The 25,299-nt window shown below is 38.8% G+C and overlaps 1 protein-coding gene across 1 annotated transcript in view; it reads left to right on the top strand.

Moving 5' to 3' along the window:
- Positions 1-839: 839 nt before the first annotated feature.
- The window catches only part of SLC35D1 (solute carrier family 35 member D1), a 50,041-nt gene continuing 25,581 nt past the window's right edge, over positions 840-25,299 (top strand). Inside the window, exons 1-8 of the mRNA XM_065880256.1 lie at positions 840-1,146; positions 1,989-2,022; positions 2,120-2,206; positions 2,891-2,958; positions 4,474-4,545; positions 5,128-5,196; positions 7,360-7,462; positions 12,054-12,146. Coding sequence (XP_065736328.1) covers positions 944-1,146; positions 1,989-2,022; positions 2,120-2,206; positions 2,891-2,958; positions 4,474-4,545; positions 5,128-5,196; positions 7,360-7,462; positions 12,054-12,146 — 729 coding nt within the window. The 5' untranslated portion in view covers positions 840-943. The remainder of the gene's footprint in view (positions 1,147-1,988; positions 2,023-2,119; positions 2,207-2,890; positions 2,959-4,473; positions 4,546-5,127; positions 5,197-7,359; positions 7,463-12,053; positions 12,147-25,299) is intronic.

Below are 25,299 nucleotides of genomic sequence, written 5' to 3'. Positions count from 1 at the left end.
AACCAGCTTTATATCCAGAGATGAGGAGATGTAGGCTCAGAGAGTTCAACTAACTGACCCAAGGGCACACAGCTAGTGAGGGGGCATTTCTAGGAAACCCGGAATTGGAACTCAGCTCCTAACACCTTACTGTTTCACCAACCCCCAAGCCACTTTATTATCTTGCTACTTTTTGGATATGGCAGTACAATCTCAAAGACAGTATTGTATGGTGTTTTCTGGGTTCAGAAACCGTAAGAAATCTGAGGCAACGCAGACTGAAATATTGAACAGTTGAATGTTTACTCTTGATCCACATCTGATACTTTTTAAGGGCTTAGGCCCTCTGCAAGAGAGACCAAAATAGCGTTCGAGTGAGGCTAGACGCACGCACATTGTTAACTACTCAGTCAGCCACCTGTTACCGATTGGAGGAGGGTCTGTATTTTTGGTTGCGGCAGTTATCTGGAAAATACGGCTCTCAGCCCCCCGGCCGCCAGCCTCCGCATCCCAGGTACGCGGCCCCCGAGACACCCGGCGCGGGCTTGCGCGCAGGCGTTAGCCGGTTGCTTCCTTCCGCGATTGTGCTGTGCTGCTAGGCATCCTGGTGTCCCCGAGTGGTTCCCCCTAAGCTTCTTCTCCCTCTCTGTACGGGACTCAGGGTCGCCACTGCCCCTTCTCCGGGCCTTCTCCAAGCCCTGCCCAGGCCGAGCCAGGCGCGGCCCCTACCCTCTGACCCCGCGTTGCACAATGCCCGATCAAAGTCCCGGGGCGTGTGAACCACAGCGTCCCTGCCCCTGGGCGGGGGTGGGCGGCGGCCGCGCAGGGAGCCGAGGCGGCAGCGGCAGCTGGCCCAGTACACCGGCCCCGGTCCCGCGAGTCCCCGCGAGCTGCCGCCTCAGACCCCAGCTCTGCTCGGCCCCGCCGCCCGCCGCTCCCCTCGCAGGCCGCCGCCGCCGCCGCCATGGCGGAAGTTCATAGACGTCAGCAGGCCCGGGTTAAAGGAGAAGCCCCCGCGAAATCCTCCACACACAGACATGAGGAGGAGCTGGGGATGGCGTCGGCCGAAACGCTGACCGTGTTCCTGAAACTGCTGGCCGCTGGCTTTTACGGCGTGAGCTCCTTCCTCATCGTGGTGGTCAACAAGAGCGTGCTCACCAACTACAGGTAGGGCCTAGGCGGCGGCGACCCAGGCCGCGGAGACGAGCGGGCGGCGGCGGCGGCGGCTGGGCGCCGGCTCCCTGGACTTTGCCTGCAAAGTTGGAGCTGAACAAAGTTGGGCGGGAGCCGGGGAGGGAGGGAGGGCGGGCGGGCGGCTGATACGCGGCCGGGGCGGCGGAGCCGGCTTGCGCGCCGGCCCGGAGTGGGGTTCCCGCTCCCGGCGCCGAGCTCGGGACTGCCGGGTGAGCGTTCGGGGCCGCGTTCGGAAAGCGCCTGCCCTGCCCGCCGTGCAGCACCCTGGAAACCCTGCCCTTCGGAGAGACGGAGCGGAGTTGCTTCGTGACTTTTTTGACTCCTGTGCACGCCAGGCTGGGAGCCCGGAGAGGGATGCCCGGCCTTCCCCGCACCCTGGGCTAGGTTCCGGGGCTTCAGGGTTCCCTGACTTCGCTGACAGCCTCTGGGGACCTACGCATCCTCAAGCCCATTTAAGATGATTGTGATGCTGCCACTGGGACCACAAAGGCAGAAGCTTTTTTTTTTTTTTTTTAAATGTGTGAAACCGTTCAAGAGATGTATGTCTTCACTTCCAAGACAAGTCCGTTACAGGCAGCCGACTGAAATTGTAGAATCGGACAAGATGAGACAAGTGGCAGCCCGAGGCTACAAAATCAGCGGTGTTGCCTGACAACTGGCAGGGATTTTCCTCTGATTGTCATTTGGATGAGGGGTAGACGTTGGTGTGTTTTTTATCAAAATGCATTGTAAGGTTGCCGATGTGCAAATTGAATTCACCGAGCTCAGGTTTTTCTGACCCTGTGTTTTTTTTGTTTTCTCTACCATTTTTGTAGATTTCCCTCCTCACTATGTGTTGGACTTGGCCAGGTTAGTTGGAATCTTCAGCGTTACGTGGTTTGTGTCGTTAGAACTTCTGAATGTGTCTTTATATGTAGAACAGTGAATCTGTGTTCTCTGTTTACAGATGGTGGCCACAGTGGCAGTACTCTGGGTTGGAAAGGCACTCAGAGTAGTCAAGTTTCCTGACTTTGACAGAAATGTACCTCGAAAGGTAAAAAAGAAAAAAAAAAGTAATACTTTATGTTCTGAAAAGAAGTCACTATATATATTTTTCATCAGTGCCTTACATATTTAAAAATTGCAGCCTTGAAATCGCCCAATCCAGAGTAGGTATAATGCAGGCAAAGAATAAATATAGTAATATGTGTTTTTAAAAAGTCCCACAGTCTCTTTAAAGTTAAGAAAAAATGCCCCTAGATCTTGTGTTCTGTTTTAATTATTGAACACTTGCTGGGATTACAGTCATTTTGCATTTTCTACGTCCATCTAATCTGTGTACCCTGCATTCATTATTCTTTGGGTTTATTTTCTTATTCTTCGATCTGCTTCTGCTTGACTCCACCTGAGGATGAAATGTCTTTCATTTTTCTGCTGACATCGGAACAATGGGCTCTACATTATCATACTGTAAAGAAAGATGTTGTTGTCCCTTGTGCTTTGATCATATTCATATTTGTGTTTCTTTTTTCCCTTCCATTCTTTCTGCAGAGAGCTATTTATCCAGGAGTAATGTTGTTTGGGTGCTTCATGGGGGCCAAAATTGTGTGTGAGAACTAATCTTGTGTTTTAAGTAGAAAGAATTTGATCATATAAACAAAACTGTTTCTGTTTGAAAAGGACCTTGTTTTAGCTGTCTTTATTATTGAGTTTTGTTATCCCTTTTTAAATTTTCTAGACGTTTCCACTACCTCTACTATATTTTGGGAACCAAATCACGGGACTGTTCAGCACAAAGAAACTGAAGTATGGATAACTTTATTTTACTAGTGAGGTTAATATAATGTGTTCTTAAAATTGTACTTGAAAATGTCAAATGTTTAACACATTGTTACTGATCCTGGAAGAATGAAAGGACCAGAAACTTAATCTCTTAAGTTTGAAGAGAAAGAAGTTTTTTGTTTGTTTGGGGTTTTTTTCCCCCTTCACTTTGATGATAGAAGTCTTAAAATGTTATAAAATACTGTGATGGGAGATTTTCATTATTTTTCCAGACCTGTAATAGTGAAGGATATATGTTAGGCTTCTGAGATTTCAATTCATTAGTACAACTTATAAATAGTATATTTTAGGCAAATTCTACAAGTAAAATTAGATTGTGGATATGAGAACTTTTGTAGTTTTTCTTTTAACATGGGGTAGTTAAAATAGCATCAGATGGAACCCTGATACAAATATGATTAACATTTTACACATGGCCATATGATTTTAGAGGCAGCATTTTCACTTTTAGAAAGAAGCAGTAGCTCTCTACTCCATGACAACACTTATTATCCTCTAACTTCCCAGTTCTTGGCTTTTCCACTTAAAGAGTGTATGTATCAGGTATATGTGATGTTAAAAGTATACACATAGGGAAACCATTTAACAGAAACCCATGGCTTCACCACTGTCACGTGAGCTAAACCTCTGGCTTAATGGGTGATTGTAAAACAGAATGGAGAGATCTCTGAGGGTAGAGACCAAGCTTTTTTCATTTCCTCAGACCCAAGAAACTTGACAGAATGACCACGATGGTATTTCTGGTTAAGGTTCCATGGAAGTCAGATTTATCATGGGTGGGGCATCCTTTTACATCTCATTACCCACTTGGAAAGAAATGCAGACCTGCTGCAAAGTGCTGCTTGTATATAGAGTTTGCTCTTTTTCATCCTTTGTCATCTATCCATCCATCCATCTTTTCACACCCTATCTTTGATTGCCAGTTAAGTATAAGGCACTTTGGGGTGAGATGAGATAGATTCAGAAATAATTATGTTGCAAGAGGCTGTATGTTTGATTAGTGCAAGCAGAATGCTCTAGGAATTTAGAGGAAGACAGGATTACTTCCACAAAAGGACAATCAAGGAATGTTTTATGGGGTAAGATTATCACCGATGTTATTTGAAAGTTAGGGGTAGGAAGGGAGGTCAGTCTAGAAAAGAAAGACGAGGTCTTAAAGACTAACATGATTACTGTTCAGGGTGTTTAACATGATAAGCAGGGTAAAATTAAAAATGTCTGTTATCAGTCTTTGTTAATAGATGTATGTTTTCTACCATTTTATAATTAGTTTGGTGTTTTTCACTTCTGGTAGTTTTATAAAAGCAACCCTTTCAGGCTTTCAAATACTTTCTAGAGAGAAATAAGGATTTAATTTAGTCACAGATTAATCAGCATGGAATTTCCATAATGGAAGGAAGAGATTAGCATTATTTTAAAATACTAATTTTGGAGAATCAAATTTTATTTTACCTAAATATCTTTGTTTTTTTCCTGCAGCTTGCCAATGTTTACAGTTCTGAGAAGGTTCTCCATCCTGTTTACAATGTTTGCTGAAGGACTTTTACTCAAGTGAGTTAAATTTCTAATATATCTAGTCTTTAACCAACTTTAATCACCCTGAAAAGGTGCCCAGCATATGTAAGATATTACAATTATTTGTGTTGTTTCTACTTTATCTTTTGAGAAGTTTAAGCAACTTTCTCCCTTTGCTGTAGGAGTTGATAGTTTATGGCTTCCTTATGGAAGCCTGGCTGAACATGAGGTATACTTTCAAGAATTCCTATACCTACTGATGCCACTGGGTGAAGCTGGGTCAGAAGATCAGTATAGGCTTTAAATAGTGTTCATGTCTTGCCTACTTTTACTACAAATGTGTGTGGCCATTTTCAACTTAAAGAAATCTGATTAGCAAAAATTCAAGCTCAGTAATAATAATAAATGGTAAAAATAAGAAAAAATAAGTATACTTACTTATATAAGAAAGTAAGTTTTTGCTTCATCAGAGGGGTTCTTTTAAATATCCAGTTCCTTGGAATCATTTGTTTACAACTTTTTTAAAGAAAACATATATTTTTTGCCTATGTTGCAGAACGAGTCTTTGTAAATAACTAAAGCCACATGTATGTATTTTTTAATTATTTTATTTTGTAGGAAGACTTTTTCTTGGGGTATTAAGATGACTGTATTTGCAATGATTATTGGAGCCTTTGTAGCTGCCAGGTAAGATGGGGGCCTATATAAAACCTATGAGAGTACATTAGAATTTATCAATAATTATTGATAATAAATGATCAATTACCAATAAAGAGAATTTTTTTATAGGCTAAATAAGAATCATGTTTTTGAAAAGTAAAAGACTTTTAAAAGTTAAATCTTTTTGGCTGTATGAAGATTAAGGCTAGCAAAATCAGATTCTTGGGATTCTTAAAAGTTAAATTCATTCTAAAAGTTCATTCATTCATTCAAAAGGTTAAAGAGTTTATTATTTAAACTCTTTATATAATAAACTATTTAGAGTTTATTATTGCTATCTTCTATTTATTGAGCATATACCATGTGCCATACAGTATGTTTGGTATTTTTACACATATTATTTATGTGTTTTTCACAACCACTCTGAAAGGTATGGGTATAATTTTCCTATTTATGTTGAGAAAACTAAAATCTAGGTTCAGTAGCTTGCTTGCTCAAGGTCACACAGCTAGTAAATGGCAGAGCTGGAATTTGAATCTGTGCCTGACTCCAGAGTCTGTGTGCTTTTATAAACCATGTGACGTTCTTTTCCTTTGCATGCTGCTAAAGAAAATGTGTCTCAGAGAAGGCAAATGATAATAAATTATTTGCCTTATGGGAAATAAATAATAGAATTGCTTTATTGGGTTTCACATTAAGGTATCACAAATGCTGTAACTTAGATATTCTATTAAAGCTTTTTTCCATTGTTCTTAAGTTTTAATTTTAAAGTGAGTGGGGAAAATGTATACCCAAAGACTCAGAAAATTGAAATGATGAGTGGAAGCCTTCTACAACATTTTACTCTGCATGTGTGGGTTTGCTAATGCCGCAAATTCTGCCTGACATTGTATTTTCCATCTGGGAGTTCTGGTGTGCTTCTTGAATTGGCTCATTTACCTTCATCATATCCCTGTAGTATAGGTGGGGGGAAAGTACTATAAGTCAGTTCTACTCTACCCTAACTCTCGAAGTGAAATTTCATTCAAAAAAAAAAAAATAGAGTAGTTAGTTACTAGAATTTTGTTATATAGCTGATGCTTTTCCCCCTAGGTAACCTTCCTCCTTGGAGAAAAATTCTGTACGAGCCTCCTACCTTTCTTTTTAAAGATGCCCTACTAATCTTTGAAGTATTTCATTGAAGCTGGTGCTATCTAAAACAGAGCAAAACAACAGGAGTTTCTCAGGGCTAACTCTGGCCTGCAAAAAGTTTCTGAGGCAGATTGCTATCTGGTAGAACCTTTTACTTGGGAAAAAAATTTGGAGGAAGAGAGTCTGGAGTTAGAGGTTGTCAGGCTCCTTGGAAGAGGGTTGGGTCATTAGGTAGTTTTGCCCGAAATTGCAGTGGCATAGAGCTCCTCAGAAGTCTGTCCCATGTAATAGTTTAGCTACAAATAGATAACACCTTTGCAGAATCACAGAATGCAGGGCCCCTGTTTTAGCTAGGGTGCTAAAGTATGCTGAAGGTGTACTTAGATTTTCATTTATTCTGTTCATTTTACTAAGGTCCTGTGCCTGGTGCTCTGCTAAATATCAGGAAACTTCAGTTTCCCTAATCCCACTAGTTACACCTGGTAGGCTCACTAAGCAATTATTTTAAGTATTTGAGTTCCCACTATGTGCTTAGACACTGATGTAGCCTGATCTCAGAACTAACCACCATCCACACTTCAGAAATTCCACCCAGTGGCCCAACCACCTGTGCAAGACAGCCCTACCTTTTGTGTGAACCTTTGAAAAATGACGTGTTAACAACTTCATTCTCCTTTTGTTTTCCTTATCTGTGAAATTGAGCTCTGATGCCTTCTGCTTGCTTCGGATATATTGTAATGGTGAATTTGGTTGGTTCTTTCTTGTTGTCTGACTTTGAATTCAGAGCAGTGTGCTATTAACTGACGTTGATTATTGCTAATTTTTTTAAAGATTTTGTTTAAGTGTTAGTGCTTCTCATTTCTGAAGACCCCCGTACTGATTATGAAATTGCAAACTCTAACCAGGAACCAAGAAATACTAGTAGCTGATAAAATGCCTAATATTCACTTACCTAGATTAGCGTATGTTCTTAGAAATATTGTAGTTCAGACTTACTTAAAATTTAATGCATGTTCTTTAAATGTTAGCTGTTATTAAAGTGTTACTTATGTTTTGCAGCTCTGACTTGGCATTCGATCTGGAAGGATATGTTTTTATTCTGATAAATGATGTCCTGACAGCAGCAAATGGTGCCTACGTAAAACAAAAATTAGATTCAAAAGTAGGTAGCAGTCTTACGCTTCTTTAAGAGATGTTTACTGTTGTTGGGAATGGTCATGTCAATTCATCAGGAGATAAAGTGGGGAATAAGGAAAAATACTTATGAAGGATGCGAAATGCCTGTACTTTGGTGCTCACGTAAGAAACTTTATTTTCTAATTAGCAGTTAGATTTTACTGTTGGCTTTTCTGGAAGGGACTGGGTGAATATTGACTTTGAGAGGGATAGTGATGTAAGTAAGGAGTGTTCATTAGAGAAAAGTGTCATAAACGTTCATGGCTGTGTTCTGGAGGACTTGGTGAGGGACCTGGACAAGAAAGAAGTATCTGGAAGCTCTTGAGCAGATTTCAGAAGTGAGTTGGAACAAGAACAAGGATGGACTTTGCATATTTGTCCTACAAATATATAGTAGTCCCTCAATATCCATAGGGGATTGGTTCTAGGAACATCCGAGATTAACAAAGTCCTCAGATGCTCAAGTCCCTTATATAAATGGAGCAGTATTTACATGTAACCTATGCACGTCCTCCCATATACTTTAAGTCATTTCTAGATTACTTATAATACCTAATACAATATAAATGCTATGTAAATAGTTGTAAATACAATGTAAATGTTGTGTAAACAGTTGCTTGTGTGGCAAATTCAAGATTTGCTTTTTGGAACTTTCTGGAATTTTTACTTTTTTTTCCGAATATTTTCCATCCACTGTTGGTTGAATCCTCAGATGCAGATATGGATATGGAGGGCCAACTGTAATGGGAAACTTAGGCAGTATTAGAATCTCTCTTTCAGGGGCAGCACCGAGTTTCCTGGCCTAGATCTCATAGACATGAACTTCATATACCCTGCTCTTTTCCTTCAACTGCAGCATGCATATGAAGGCTTTAAAGATATTTTTATTTGTCTAATGTATATGTTGAATATAAACACACAAAATTTTATTTTGAGATCAAGCCAGACCATCAGAAAGCTGAGCACTCAAGCCATATTTTACTACATTATGGTATAAGATTGCATTATTGTAAGGAGAAGCTACATGGAACTCAGCTTTATATATCCTAGGGTTGTTATTGAAGGAGTTGTCCTTTCTATCATAATGGATCCTATATGAAGACCCACATGAGATCGTTATCATAGATACCGTCGTAGTTTTTCCTAAGGAGCTGGTGTATTTTTATCTAGTATTTAAGTCTTATAACTTGACCATAGCTTTATCTTATTTTCCTACCCCTGTGTTCTCATCAGTCAGATGACCATATCCGCTTAGTTTTTAGTTGGCTCTATTATATGTACAGTATTTCTGAAACTACTTCAGGTCCTTTTTGGGGTTCAGATCATAAATACAAATGCCCTACCTGCTTGATAGTAGTATTAGTATAGAGTTTGTATCATCTTGGCTGGTGGCTTTGCCTTCTTCAGAAAGGACTGTAGAATATATGGCCATCCCAGTAGTTTTCATTATTTTGAATAATCTAGAATGTTTATTTTGAATAACCTGGAAGAACTAGGGGCAGTATAGATCTAGTTTCAGCAAATTTTCTTTGAATATACCCTTTATGTCTTGTTCTCCATTTATTTGCCTTGACGACTCTGTATGATGATTGCATTTTAATGGAAGCTACTATTAAAAAATTTAATCTTTCTGCAATAGCTAGAGAAAAGTGAATAGTTAGAGCTCTATTTAGTTTTACTCTTGTTTTTTGCTGCTTTGGAAATATGTAGTAATAATAACATTTCATTTCTCCAGTAGCCTCAGCTGTCTAAAACAGTACTGTCGAGTACAGTTCTATAATGATGGAAATCTGTTATCTCTGCGGACCATTAATGGTAGCCACTAGCCACACGTAGCTGTTGAACACTTGATAAGTGACGGCACAACTGAGGAACTGAACTGGTAGTTTAATGTAATTATAATTCAATTGGAATAGCTGCGTTTGGCCAGTGGTTACTATATTGGATAGCACAATCTAGAGTACATCCTAGAACCTAGGAAAAAAAGCAAAGAGGGTTTCTGAGTATTTTATTCCCAGGGGAGCCTTTTAGTTCCTCACTCAGAAATGACTTACGGCTTACTTGTATTAGAACTTTTAAGCATATTGATCTGCTTTTCACAGTTCATGGATTAGGAGCAACAATCGTATCTGGAGGCAGAGGCTTATCAGCAATATAAAAGCTCAGCTAATAACAAGAGAAACAGGAAAACTGTGAAAGTCAGATGGAACTACTCAAAGATGGACAACACCATATAAAAACACAATACAGTAATGCATGTTAATGATGATGCCCTAAATTAAATTGTAGTCAATGTACTCTGTTTAAGAAAACAGGGGAAAAGATATTTAAAACAGGTAACAAGTGAAAAGAAAAACAACAGTTTGGCATTTGTCAGCTGTCTGGATGGTGTGTGTGTGTGTGTGTAGGCATCCTCTACTTCCCGGATAACACTCATGTCTCTTGCTGTTGGGGCACCTGATGTTAAAGGTTGTTTTGTCCTACTGTGGCTTTTTTCTTGCTGCCTTAGAAATCAGGCACACCTTTTCATTGATGCTGTGGTGGCTATAAGCAATCAGTTATTTGGTTTATCCAGCAGGCAGTAGGGCCACAATGAGATGCTTTTAATCAGGAGTTTTATTACCTATCATTTCAGAACTGCTTATAATCGTGGTCCTTTGAGCATGAATCACATGACATAAAGACTTAGTGCTGCATTTCAGACCTGAATGCAGCTACTGAATTTAAAACATTTTTAACTCAAAAGAAGTCACACAAATAACATGTATTTATAATAGAATTAGTAGAAAACATAGATAAACAAGAGGAAGAAAATATAAATCTTTCTTAATTCCACCATTGAATGAGAAGCACTGTTTTGGTAGATACCCTTTTGTAAGAATGTGTGTTTGTGTGTATATGTGCATGTACACACTTAACTATGAGAAAAACTTAAAAGAGTGATGAAATATAATGTTTTCTAACCTGTATTTTTCACTTAGTACTGTTTCATGAACACTTTCCTCATCAATCAGTATTAAACATTTTTAGTGGCTGCATAATATTGCATTGTATGGTTGTATCATAGTCTAATCAACTAGTTTTCTGTTGTTGGGTATTTGTTTCCAGTTTTTCAAAGCTGCTTTTGATATAGCACAGGGAACTCTGCTCAGTTTTCTGTAATAACCTAAATAGATACATAACAAAGAATAGATACATGTATATGTATAACTGAATCACTTTGCTCTACACCTGAAACTAACACAACATTGTTAATCAACTCTACTCCAATATAAAATAAAAATTTAAAAAAATATATCACTGAAAAAAACCCCTGCTTTTGAGAAGGTAGTTTGACTTTTCATATCACTTGGTGATCTTTCAGTCACAGAAGTTAGGCAGATACTATGCCCCTAATCCTCACTATTCCTTTACCCCCCCTTTACCCTCCAAACTCAGGCCTACTTTTTTAGGTGACTGCTTCCTGCTGAATGTCCCAGAATTCTGTGAATCAAAGGTGGACCCACAGTTCTCATAGACTCCCTGTGTTTGAAGATGTGTGTTGCTCCCCAGTAGCTGAGGGCACAACTAGTCATACCATATTTTGGGAATTGTAGGGTAATCTTTTTTTATTTAATGTTTATTTTATTTATTTATTTTTGGCTGTGTCGGGTCTTAGTTGTGGCACGCGGGATCTTTTGTTGTGGCGCTCGGGCTCTTTGTTGTGGTGTGTGGGCTTCTCTTTAGTTGTGGCATGTGGTCTTCAGAGTGCACAGTCTCAGTAGTCATGACACATGGGCGCTCTAGTTGTGGTGTGCAGGCTCCAGAGCATGTGGGCTCTGTAGTTGCAGCACGTGAGATCTCTAGTTGTGGTGCACAGGCTCAGTAGTTGCAGTGTGAGGGCTTAGCTGCCCCACGGTATGTGGGATCCCAGTTCCCCAACCGGGGATCGAACCCACATCCCCTGCGTTGGAAGGTGGATTTTTAACCACTGGACCACCAGGAAAGTCCCTGTAGGGTAATCTTAATCTTCTTTCTTTCTTTTTTCTTTTCTTTTCTTTTTTTTCCTTTTCCTTTTTCTTTTTCTTTTCTTTCTTCTTAATCTTCATTGTACTTCCCGTATACATTTTCAGAAATACTTCATTGGGAAGTTATGTCTGTCTGTGTTGGTCTAGGTGTGAGTCTTTGTGTCTGTTAAATTGCACTCTATTATAGTTCTGAAAAGCCCAAGACTAACTTGGTGACTTTTATTCTGTTCTGGAAAGGGAAGGGCTCCAAGGACGTGTATGTTTGTGTTCAAAATAACCTCTTTTCTCCTTGCTGTTTTGAGGCAGTGAGTTGATGTCATTTTTATTTCTCTGATCTTAAGCACTCAAGGAATTTATTTCAAATAAACTTGAAATCTTGTAAGTTTGCATTTTTTTTTTTTTTTGGAAAGCTTAGGTCATTAATGTTTGCAAGACTTCTGACTTGACTAATTTGCTGTGTATGTTGTGGGGGAGGGGTGCATGTTTGTAATGGGGGGTGGCACTCTGTACAGGGTTGTCTTTCTCTGTCTACCAGAACCAAATGAAACACCTAATTTTTTATTCTCCTAGGAGCTGGGAAAATATGGTCTGCTCTATTACAATGCACTGTTCATGATTCTGCCCACCCTAGCCATTGCATATTTTACGGGAGATGCGCAAAAGGTAGGACTTTCTAATTATGGCTTCATGGTTTATGTTTTTGAATTTTATTTTTATTTGTATGACCAAGAGGTAGACAGTTGGGTTGTTAAAAAGTAATGTTCTTAGTAAGTGACCAAAGACTGAGAATTTACCTTTTAGCTTGCTAATGTCATGCTAACCTTTTTGGATAGTACTAAAATAGCTTAAAATAGCTCTGGCTGTCGACATAAAAACAGTGCATGCCAACTAGTGTCCTTCTCTTACGTGCCAGGAGGATAGAGGAAGGGAATTTTTACATTTCTACTAAACTACAAAAGGAATAGTAGCAAACTATCCTTGAGAAACAAAAAATCCAGAAGTAGTAGAATTCTTCAAACCTAACAAAATGCTTGTTATCTCTAGAAGCTCTCAGTTTTGGTGTACAATTGTCATCCTGGCTTAAATCCCAAGCTGTTTTTTCCCCTCAGGAGATATTTAGCCATGTGGTGACTTAACCATATAAATAGCAACGAATATAATAGTTTACTCATTTTCTGCAAATGTTTAGCTAAATAAATCCAGAATAAAGTAGCAAACTAAATCCAGATAAGAATTTTTCTCTGAAACACATATTCATAGGATAAAAATTGGTAACATTTTGTTAGAATTCACAGAATTTTGCAAACTTAATGGAAATCTAGAATTCTGCCAAGGATTTCGGTACCAAGATTCCTCCTAATGATTCCCCTGGCTAGTAGTTTCTTCAGAATAAATGTATTGATTGTTTATTATAATGACAGTGACAAGTTCCCCATATCAGTGGGGACCAAAATAAAGAAGAGGTTTTTAGAAGTAGTTAGACTGTTAAAAATTGTTCTTGAATCAGAGGTAGGAGAAGACTGCTTATAAAGCTGTTTTGTTTTTTTTCATCAAGAACTCTTTCTTTTAAAACTGGCAAAGAACATATGTAAATGTTTTAATGAACTGTGACCTGGCTATCAGCAGGCCTAGAAATGACTCCAAAGCAGGAAACTACTGTAGAGGTGTTGCTCTAAAAATAAAGATGTTGAATGAGTTTTTTGTGGCTGTGAAAAAAGTGGGAAGAGAAACTAACATTTATTGAGTCCCTATTATGTGCTAGTCACTTTTTATATACGATGTAATATAGTCCCCATAACAGCTGTAGGAAGTTTGAATTAACCCTGTTTTACCAAGGTGGAAATAGAGGTTCAGAGAGACTGAATAACTTGCCCAACATCAGACTGTCAGCAGGTAATAGAGTCAGGATTTAAACCCAAGCCTGACTGCAGAGGCCATGGTCTTTTCAGTGTTCTGCCTCCTCTAGCCGACTCTGGCAGAAGCACCCTTCAATCTTTAGTTTTGGGGTAAGAATGTAATGTAAAATAACCAGGTACCCCATGGCAGCACAGATGATTCCAAATCTTGAGGCCAATCTGTACATGAGAAAGTTGGAAGAATTAATGTGATTAGGTATTCTACAGACTTGGCAAAAATGGAATTTTCATTAATTTGAAACTTTGACTAGTAGCTTGTAGCTACTTGAAAACATTGACTGAAGGAGATATTTCTTCATTCCAGAGTGATGATCGTTTAACTAGAAGTTATCTGCCAGGTTGTAGCAAAATTCATGCGTATTTTGAAATTCACTAACACACTTTCAATTTTAAATGCTTCGATATAATTACAGGTGTTTACCCATAGTGGAAAAAATGACTTTGCCACCTATATTGGGATGAGATTTAGATTTTACTCTTTTATTCTTCTTTTCTTCTTTTTTTAAGCAGAGGAGTGGAATTTGAGTAATCTTTTTGTTTTTTCCAATGAAAATGCCAAGCAAAGGTCAAGAAAGGTTTATTTTCAAAGAACAATGTTTTTTAAGAATGACTGAATTTATCTAAATGCTTTCAAGTTGGGATGATAAACTAATTATGGAGGCTTAACTCATTGCTTTGTGATCAACCCCATCAGTGTTTTGGGTTTTACATAAATGTTTGTTCATCCTTATTCTTATTATTAATTAATATGCTTCTTATAAAATATTTATTGGGGAACAGATGAACCTACTGGCTGGCAGGCTTACAATCTCATGCTCTTTTTCTTAACATTCTCTGCTTGACATACTCTCTCTCTCACATTCTCGAATAGTTATTAAGTGCTATTGTGTGTCTCACAGTGCTAAGCTCAGGTGATAAGAAAGAAGGATGAATTAGGTGGTATTCTTGCCTTTGAGGACCATTTAATTGTCTTGGGGAGCAGACCTGTCAACATCAGAGTCGTAATTGTCACCGGTTCTGTGGGAAAGGTGTTGGGGTCATTGTGGGTTGGAAAATGGAAGTGGTCAATTCCATCTCCTTGTTGGAGAGGGAATGCCTATCTCATGGAGCTTTGCCTACAGAATGAAAATACAAATGATATGAATAATCAGTATTTTTTGGTAGGTTATGAATTAAATTTGGAACTTAGGAACTCCAAGAATTCTGAGTTTTATTCTGTTCCTAAATTCCTTTCTTCCTAAATTCCTTGTGTGCTTACTACAATTTTATTTTAAGTTCATTTCAGATTCAGTCAATTCAGTATTACTGAGCATCTTCCTTGTGGTAAGAAAGCCCTGTGCTAAGTTCTTTGGGGAATATATGAGAAATACAACATAGTCCTTGCCACACAAGAAAGACATTTGACATGCTACAGAGATGGTGTAAGATCCAGCACCAAAGTACATGCCTGTCAGTCAGTCAGTACTGTAAGTATTCAGGTTAGGAAGAAACTGGTGTGGGTTAAATATCAAGCTTGGATTTTTAGAGGAGATAGGTATTGGTTTTCTTACCCACCAACTGCAACAAGTAATGCTAACCTGTTCTGGGGGTTGTTGTTAGAGATATAACTTACAGAAGGGGTTGAATGGTTTGCTTTTATTAATCAGCACAGAAGCAGTCGGTGGAAGCCATAGATGCCCTAGTGCATCCTAGAGGCTCATAGTATCCTACGAGAGGTTGCAGTTGATTTCTTCCACTGGAAGGTTCAGTTTCATAGTAGTCAGTGGGTTGTTTGTCTGAAGTTCTGGCAAAAAGGGTTCACATTACAGAGTGGAATATGTGGCAGGATTTCAGGTAAGTGTTTTCTAGTAAGTCAGGTTCATATTCATTGTGTCTTTTAGGCTTGGGTTTTCCCTTCAAAATACGTGTACATATAAGTGGACAAACATTCATGTATGTGCATGTATTTTTTTAAAAAATGGACACTTTTTTGGCATGACAATTTATCTTTTTTTAAAAATTATTTATTTATTTATTTATTTGGTTGTGTTGGGTCTTAGTTGCAGCAGGCAGGCTCCTTAGTTGTGGCATGCAAACTCTTAGTTGCAGCATGCATGTGAGAGCTAGTTCCCAGACCAGGGATTGAACCCGGGTCCCCTGCTTCGGTGGCACAGAGTCTTAACCACTGTGTGCCACCAGGGAAGTCCCAACAGTTTATCTTTAAATAAAGCTGTTCCCATGTTAACAATTTCAGTCTACTTCTGACCTTCAAGTAATACTTCACCTATAGGGTATGATGCCTTGCACAATGCCTGATAAGATGCTTCCACATTAATCATTTTCCCTAATCCTCATTGTGTACCTTTGTGGTAGGTTGTTATCTGATATATAGAGGTTAAGGACATGCTTGAGGTTACATGGTGGCTGAGTTCAGCACTAGAACCAGTCTTTCATTTTTTTTGGCCGCATCCTGTGGCTTGTGGGATCTTACTTCCCTGACCAGGGATCGAACCCGTGCCCTCGACAGTGGAAGCACAGAGTCCTAACCACTGGACTGCCAGGGAATTTCCCTAAAACCAGTCTCTCTGACTCCAGGGAGATCTCTTGCTGTTTGCCTGACCACATCTATCTCCCAAAGCCACTTGCTGCATCCCTGACTTGTTTTTTCCCCCGTTCAGGACTTGCGTGCATACAGAACAAGCTACTGAATGGGAGAAATATCTCAGATTAGTATTAGAAGTGGAGTCCCTGAAGCTTGGCTTTCTTGTTACTTAATTGTTTACAAATAATTATTTATTTCACTCAGTGAATATTTATTGAGTGCTTATTACGTGTCAGGTGCTGTTCTAAGTTAAAAAAAAAAGACATGTCTTTGCTTCAAAGGAGCTTGCATTCCAATGGGGTAAGATATACTAAGCATAAATTGTGTAATAAGAGCTATGAAGAGAGAGAAAACGAGGAGAAGAGTGATTGGGGAAGTGCTGTTTTGGATAAGATGATTAGGGAAAGCATCTTTATAAGCTTCGTTTGAGCAGACACTGAACTGAGTGGACTGAGAGACCAGTTTGTGTGGCTCTTTGGAGGGAGTAGTCTAGGCCGAGGGAAGAGCAGGCTCTAATGACTGAGGTAGGAGCTTGTTCACAAGGAGCATTTTCTGGAGTGGCAAATATCAGGAGACGTCAGAGTGGGCCTTGGAAGGTGTGGAGGCAGAAAAACAAAAGGTACATTCCAGGTGGAATTAATAGCGTGGGCACAGGCCCAGCCGCAAGGACCAGACTCTTCCACGTGGTTAGAAGGTAGACGTCAACGGCTTTGGAGCCCGTAGAGGATTCCTTGGAGAGCATGTGGTTCCAGACCCTTATTTCACGAATGAGGGAACTGGGTCCAAAGAGGGCTCAGGGCGAGAGCCCAGGTTTTCTGACTCTATGACTAGTGTCTCCTTCTTCCTGCCATCCCACAGCCTGCTTCCTTCCAAGTTGGGACTAGTGCCAGACACAGGAATTTGCAAGTTCCTCTGCAGACAGTGACACGTCCCTAAGAGTTTGTGACATAAGTGGTACAGTGGAGGGGACTTGGGGCCAGAATGCAAAAGACCAGCAAACTCCAGTTCTGTCTGTGACCACTCTGACTTTGGATGAGTCCCTTCTGCTCTCCAGGCCCACTTCGTCATGTGGTAACCGAGTAGGCTGGGTCCACTGAGTCGGCTGGTTCTCTAGGTAGGGCATGCTTCGGGGCTGAGACAGTGTTTCTGAGGAGTAGGATGCACGCCAGTGTGGAGACTGGGCTGCTGTTCTGACAGCTGGCATGAGCCCAGCTGCCTCCTGATAACCTGCGCTGATAAACTGCTCTCATCTGTTGCGCTCTTGGCTTTCCTGACCCAGAGCTTTTTTGATTGTAAGCTCTCTGTGTACTGAATGAAAAGATCTCCAAGATAAATTGTTGAATGAAGAAGCACAGTGTAAAACAGTGCATATGGTTTACTAACTTTTGAGTAAAATAAAAAGGGAAAAATAAGAATATATATACGCATTCATTTAATTTACTTACTATTTAAGTAAAGAAACTGGAAGAATATGCAGGAAACTAATAAAGTAACCACCAATTTGTGTGTGTGTGTGAGAGAGAGAACAGGGTAAGTGTAGAATAGAAGTGGGAGGGAGACTTTTCATTATTTGTCTTCTTATATTTTTTTGATTGTAGAACCATATGAATGTATTTTAAATTACATTTTATAAAAGGAAAATAAGAAAAAGATAAAGTTTTTTTCTATAAGTAATGTCTATCCTGTGATGAATTATAAATTTTAAAATAACTGGGGGAGGTGGGACAAATTAATTTGTTCTCATTGTTCAGAGTTGCAGACTCTTGACCCAGGATTCAAACTGAAGCAAAATCAGATCCAAATTATTTTTCTCAAAATCCCACTGTTAACCTTAGTAGGAAGAGGAGGGAAAACTTCCCTCTGTTAGGGCAGGAATCCAATAAGAGGGCTCTGAAAGATCAGCTCCCCAGGGAAGCAGGAGATACATAAAGCAGTTGATGAGCTGGCACAGCCTTTAAGCAAGAATTGAAGCCCAAGGAAGAAAAAACTAAATTACCATAAAAATTGAAAGGCAGGATGCAATTGAACAACTCATCCTAATGAACACTAAGGTCCTTGGCAAAGCATTCTGAGAAACCAAATATGTGCGTGTAATTTTTCAAAAAGTTTAAGTTCTCAACGTCCCAGGTTTACCAGAAACAAAGGAACCAGTATATCCAGCATTTAGTTTTTTTAGACACATGTCTTCTAACTTTAAAACATTCTCCTTTTAAAAAAAACCATGGGACTTCCCTGGTGGTGCAGTGGTTAAGAATCTGCCTGCTAATGCAGGGGACATGGGTTTGATCCCTGGTCCAGGAAGATCCCGCATGCTGTGGAGCAGCTAAACCCGTGTGCCACAACTACTGAGCCCACAAGCCACAACTACTGAAGCCTGCACGCCCTAGAGTCCACAAGCTGCAACTACTGAGCCCACGCACTCTAGGGTCCCTGTGCCACAACTGCTGAGCCTGCATGCTGCAACTACTGAAGCCCACATGCCTAGAGCCCATACTCTGCATCAAGAGAAGCCACCGCAATGAGAAGCCTGCACACCTCAACGAAGAGTAGCCACAACTAGAGAAAGCCCACGCGCAACAATGAAGGCCCAACACAGCCAAAAAAAAACAAAACAAAACTATGTATCACACAAAAGCCAGCTTACTGTTAACCAAAGATATCTATTTAACATAGATAAAGGCAGAACAAGCACCAATTGACTAATGACTTTCCAAAGGACAGACTGTGTTTAAACTTGTTAGTCGCTGCCTCCAAAAGGGAATGTCTGTAGCACAAAGCCAGTGATTCAGAGTCTCAGGAATTGGAGTCTGACTTTCTGACAGCACACCCTGCTAGGTGTTCTCACGTAGGGATGGGAGAACAGACCCCTTGCTGTACCTCTCACAAGGCCAGCACTGTAGGTACTGGTACACTGTATAATGTCTTCATTATATCAGTGGTTAAATTACACGGCTCAGATGAGTTTTACAGGAAAAATTCCTGCACAGATCATCTACCAGGAGGTGTCTTACTAAGCATTACTACTAAATAATTTTTAGGCTGTTGCTTTAGCCTGTCTAGAGTTATTAATCTTTTCTGGGTCCCTTTGTGGATCATTTCAGACTGATTCTCAACCCTGAAGTGTTCTTTCCACATAGAGACAGGACCTTCCGGCTTTCTGGGCCTTGGTATTCTCAAATGTAATACAGGTGGGTTGGATCAGTTATTTTTTTATTTGTGAATGACTAGATCTTTCTCTTTGCCTTTATATTGTTTGACTGACAAAGTAATGTTTTTAGCCATTCTTACCTTTGAGGATATGCTTTTTTCAAATAAGAGTAAGTGACCCCATTGACACTAGTACTGGAGTATGTAGTTTTGACATGGTATGTAGGTTTTAACATAGGCAGTAGAACCTAGCAAGAAGGGGTATTGAAGATCTGTGGGTTCTTATTCCTCTTCTCAACTAGGAGCAGGAGGCAGGCAGATGGTTACAGTAGTGCAGAAGATGGGTTGCTAACTAGGACCACTGGTTGCATGAACTTGTCTAACTTTTCCAAGGTGGGGGGAACCATGCAGATCATTTACACCACTGACATTATCTTCTGCCTTAGCAGGTGTCCTGGCAGTTTACTTTCTAGGCTAAGGATTCATTCAATTCCTTTCTCAAGAGTTTTTTGGGGAATGAATTTTCAAAATAGAATTCATTAATCTTTTTTTTCTTTTAACCATGAAGTCCAAAGACTAAGTGGTTTGTTTAATTTTAGTCTTTATAGTAAGCAGGGAGGTATCCAAACATAAGAAAATGTCTCAATGATGCTTTGGATTTTATTTCAAATCTCAAGTAAATTGGCAACAGATTTTCCTGGGAGTGAGAATGGTTGCATCTAAGACTCAGGTACATGTTGAAATTATTCCCTGCTTTTCACTAGATTAGGGTGGTGATTTGGTGCTAACGTGGCATTGTAGACATTGCCAAGTTGTCCCAGCACTTTCTTGCTAAGCCTGCACGTAGCCTCAGACTTTTCACCAAGATACTGGTCCAGATAGGCAGATCTATCGATCAGAGCTAGTTGATTAGACAAAATCTGATTGTATCCCTACACTAGGTTTGTTTTCTTTTTAAACTGAAGTGTAATTGACTTACAATATTACATTAGTTTCAGGTGTACCTTCACTAGATTTTATTCATTATGTTACTGATTACTGCCTACTCTTACTCAGTCTCCCTTTCTTTCTTAATTTCCTTAACCTAAGCAACTAAAGAACACATTTTTTTCATTAAAGTTTTTTTCTAAATATTTTTATTTAACTGAAAGTCTTATTTAAACCAAATGCCTAGTTTTAGGAAGTGGTAGGTCCATATGACCTGTTTGCCCATTACTTACGCCACATTCTTTTCATGCCTGTGGTGTGTATTACGTTACACTATCAGCACCTGTAGAACCAGAGACTTCATTCAAAACAGAAGGAAAGCCTCAGAAAGCACGTTTGTATGTTCAGTCTGTAATCACAGCCCGCACTCAGCCAGCACTGAAAATTGCCGGCCTTGTGTCAGAGAGCCCATCTAGTTCTGTGCCACACAGAATGACCAAGCAGGTCATTTTCTTCACAGTGGCTCTTTATCAGTTTTCTCTAGAGGCAGAAGTTTTGTTTTGTTTAAAAATTGAATAACAAAGTACATTCTCACCGTGCCTTCTTTATTTCTAACTTAGGGAGAAGAAAAATTCGCTTGTAAATCTATCACTGAGAGATAACAGTGATAGAAGTTTAAGTGAATAATCTCTCTGAATGTAAATTATGTATACATTTAAAGAGTCTGTATCTTATTCTTGATTGATTCTCATAAGAGACAGATGGAGTAGTTTTCTATATTTGTAATATAGGTAGAGGTTTAGCAAGGTTAAATGACTTTATGATGGCCTCACAGAAAATTAATGGCAGAGATAGAGTTAGAACTTTCGCTTTTTGACTCAGTAACCATGTGGAACCATCTAGGAGAAAATTCAGAATATATTGCCTTGTCTTTGGTTTTCCCCAGTAGCCCAGATAGCAGGATGAAGGTTATGGAGCTGAACAGGTATTTACTAGCCGAATAATTTTGGTAAAGTTACTTAATATTTCTGAGCCTAGAGCATAATAGCTTAATAAGCAGTAGCTTTTATTGTTTTTATTATGCCATCTTTATGGCACAATAAAAGGAGACTGGACTCCTTTGTACTGTAGGACTGTTTGGGTCATATTTACCCTGCAGCTATACATTCAAATGTCTGCTGCTTGCCAAAGATCCATTCCTAGAGCAAAGCAGGGGAATGCAACAGGCTGCCTGTCCCGTAGACTGGCTTTCTCCAGAGACAGGCTGAGTATTTAGGGAAAGAAAAAAATCCCGTGAGAATTATTTTTCTATTTTTGAATTATATATAAATGGAATTATGTTCTTGAGATTTATTTTAATATTCTGTATAGTTATTATGTTCCCAAAGGGGACTGTGCACTAAATATTTGGGGCATTTTTCTGAATAAAATTTAATGCTCCGTGTAGAGAACATTGGGCTTTGAAATATGTTAAGTCTACCATGGATTAGCTGTGTTACCTGAAGTAAGTCACTCATTGTCTTCTGGGAATAATAAGGCTAGGCCTTTCTATTGTAGGAATCAAATGACAGGCCATGTACGGAAGCACTTTGTAAACCATAAATGTGCTCCATAAATATAAGGTGATACGTTTTTATTGCTGCCGTTTGTCCCTTCACTATCAGCAAACCTGACTAAACCATCTTCACCTTAGTGCTCTGAGGCCTACCATGGGGCCTGGCACATGATCGGAACTTAGCAGATGTTGAATTGTACATTGAAAGCAGTGAAGGACTGTTGAGAAAGGATGAGGAGAGAAAAGAAAGATATAAAAAAAGACCCAAGTGAAACTTTTAGGGATGAAAAATATAATCAGAATTGAAAAATAAAGCAGAAGGTATCAAAAAGATGAGGTACTATACAAGAAAAGTTCAGTGAATTAAACAAATAGTAATAGAAACTATTCAAGATGAAGTTCAGAAAAAAAGACTAGAAAACAAACGAACAGATTATTAGTGACATGTAGGATAATATTAAGGGTCTAACATTTGTGTAAGTATCGTCCTGAAAAAGGGGCGGGGTGGGGGAGAAAAAAAATATTTGAAGAAATAATGGCTGAATTTTTTCCAAATTTGATGGAAACTCTAAACCTATGCCCACAAGGAACTCAATAAACCTTAAATAGAATAAGCATAAAGGAAACTATACCATAAAGAGGGATATTCCATAATGCTAAAAGGGTTAATATTAGTGGGTATAACAGTACTGAGTGTGTATGTACTTGATGAGAGAGCTTCAAAATATATGAAGCAAAAAGTGATAGAACAGAAAGGATAAATAGACCAACCTACGATTATAGTGGAGATTTTAACATTCTCCTTTCAGTAATTGATAAAACAAATTCAGAGTCATTAAGGATAGAGAAGACTTGAACAGCACCGTCAACCAAGCCGACCTAACTGACGTTTGTAGAGCACTCCGCTCAATAGCAAGAGGATACACATTTGTTTCAAGTGCACATGGAACAATTCACCAAGATAAACTATATTCTGGGCCATAAAACAAGTAGTAATAGTTTAAAAGAATCAAAACCATGCAGGGTATGTTCGCTGATCAGCACAGAATTAAACTAGAAATTAGTATGTATTATAAAAGAAGAAAGATTTAAATTCAGTGATCTAAGCCTCTCCCTTAAGAAACTAGAAAAAATAAGAGCAAATTAAACCCAAAGTAAATAGAAGGAAGCAGAAATCGGTGAAATAGGAAACAGAAAAGCAGTAGAGAAGTCAATGAAACTAAAAGCTGGTTCTTTGAAAAGATCAGTACAATTGCTAAACCATGGCCAATTGATCAGGACGGAAAGTCAGAATACACAAATTACCGACATCAGGAATGAGAAAGGGACATCACTACCTAGCCTGCATATATTAAAAGGATAATAAGGGAATTTTATGAACAATATACCATAAACTCAAAAACTGAGATGAAATGGACAAATTCATGAAAGAAACAAAACTGCCAAAGCTCACTCAAGAAGAAATAGATAACATGAATAGCCTTATTCGATTAAATAAATTGCTGTATTTAATTAAAATAAGTAAAAGCCCTAGTTTTTAGCCCTATCTTTATTAAAGAAATTGAATTTTTAGTTTAAAACCTTCCGAGAAAGGAAACTCCAGGCCCTGATCACTTCACTGGAGAATTTTACAAGATGTTTAAGGAAGAAACAATGCTAATTCTACATAAAATTTTCCAGAGTATAGAAAAGAACACTTCCCAATTGATTTATGAGGCCAGCATACCCTCTACCGCTAGCTGACAAAAAATTACAAGGAGAGAAGAAAACTATAGTCCAAAAAAATACAGCAGTATATAAAAAGGACACTAAATCATGACCAAGTTGTGTTTATCTTAGGAATTAAGGTTAGTTTAAAATTGGAATATCAGTTAATCAGTGCAATTCATCTTATTGGCAAGAATAAAGTAGAAGAACATGTCGATAGTTTGAGAAAATGTATTTGACAAAAATTGACACCCATTTATGAGTTTAGAATTCTCAGCAAAGTAGGAATAGAAGGGAACTTTCTCAACCTAATAAAGGACATCTACCAAAATAATGTATTGCTATTTTACTTAATGGTGAACGACTGAATACCTTTTCACTAGGATTGAAAACAAGGCAGGGATGTCTGAGGACCCCATCAGTGCAGGAAGGTAAGAATAAGAGATTATAAAGGAAGAATTAATAATATCTCTATAAAAACCATGATCATATATGCAGAAAATCCTAAAGAATCTAGAAAAGAGTGATTAGAACTAATTAGTTTAGCAAAGTTGTGAGATATACGGTCAGCATATAAAAATGGACTGTACTGCCATATACCAACAATGAACACTTGGCAACTAAGTAAATAATACCATTTATAAAAGCTTCAAAAGTATGAAATAGGGAAAAATTTAACAAAATATGTCAATGTCTGTACACTGAAAACTTTATAAAATAGTACTGAGAGAAATTTTAAAAGACTGAAATAAATGATTTTTATATTTATGAATGTTTATGAATTGGAAAACTTGATATTATTAATCTGTCAATTCTCTTCTAATTGATCTGTAGATTCAACACCGTTCCAATCCCATAGCAGGATTTTTTGTAGAATTGCTAGGCTGATTTTGAAATTTATATAGAATTGCAAAGGACTTAATCATAGTCAAATTTGAAAAAGAAAAATGTTGGAGGACCTAGTGAATATCATGCTAACTGAAGTAAGTCAGACAGAGAAAGGCACATATGATATCACTTATATGTGGAATCTAAAAAATAATGCAAATGAATCTATATACAAAACAGACTCAACAGGTACAGAAAACAAACATATGGTTACCAAAGGGGAAAGGGAGTCAGGGGAAGAGATAAATTAGGGGTATGGGATTAACAGATACAAATTACTATTACATAAAATAGAGAAGCAACAAGGATTTACTGTATAGTACAGGGAACTCTATGCAGTATCTTGTAATAGCCTATAATGGAAAATAATCTGAAAAAAAACATATATATAACTGAATCACTTTGCTGTAACCTGAAATTAACACAATATTGTAAGTATACTTCAATTAAAAAAAACCAAAAATCTTTTGGGGCTTCCCTGGTGGCGCAGTGGTTGAGAGTCCGCCTGCCGATGCAGGGGACACGGGTTCGTGCCCCGGTCCGGAAGGATCCCACATGCCATGGAGCGGCTGGGCCCGTGAGCCATGGCCGCTGAGCCTGCGCGTCCAGAGCCTGTGCTCCACAACAGGAGAGGCCACAACAGTGAGAGGCCCACATACCACAAAAAAAAAAAAAAAAAAAAAAAAAATTTTATAAAGAAAAGAAAAATGTTGGAGGATTTATCTACTTGATTTCAAGACTTTTATAAAACTACTGTAATCAAGATGGTGTGGTATTGGATTAAGAGTAGACATAGACCAATGGAACAGAGCAGAGAATCGAGAAGTACAGATAGACCATTTGGTCAGTTGTTTTTGTTGAAGGTAACTAAATAAATCAATGAGGAAAGGATAATCTCTTCAACAAATGGTGCTGGAACAGTTTGACATCTATTTGCAGAAAAATGAACCTTGACCCTTACCTCAGGAAATACACAAAAATTAATTTGAAAAGTATTTTGAGTGGCATTGTGTTGTTCCTCCCCTCAAAGTCATGTTGAAGTCCTACCCCCAGTATCAGAATGTTACCTTATGTTGAAACAGGATCATTGCAGAT

This window comes from Phocoena phocoena, chromosome 1, assembly GCF_963924675.1.
Source record: "Phocoena phocoena chromosome 1, mPhoPho1.1, whole genome shotgun sequence".
Lineage (NCBI taxonomy): Eukaryota > Metazoa > Chordata > Mammalia > Artiodactyla > Phocoenidae > Phocoena > Phocoena phocoena.
The sequence above is the reverse complement of the archived record's forward strand: the minus strand, read 5'-3'. Positions and strand labels throughout refer to the sequence as shown.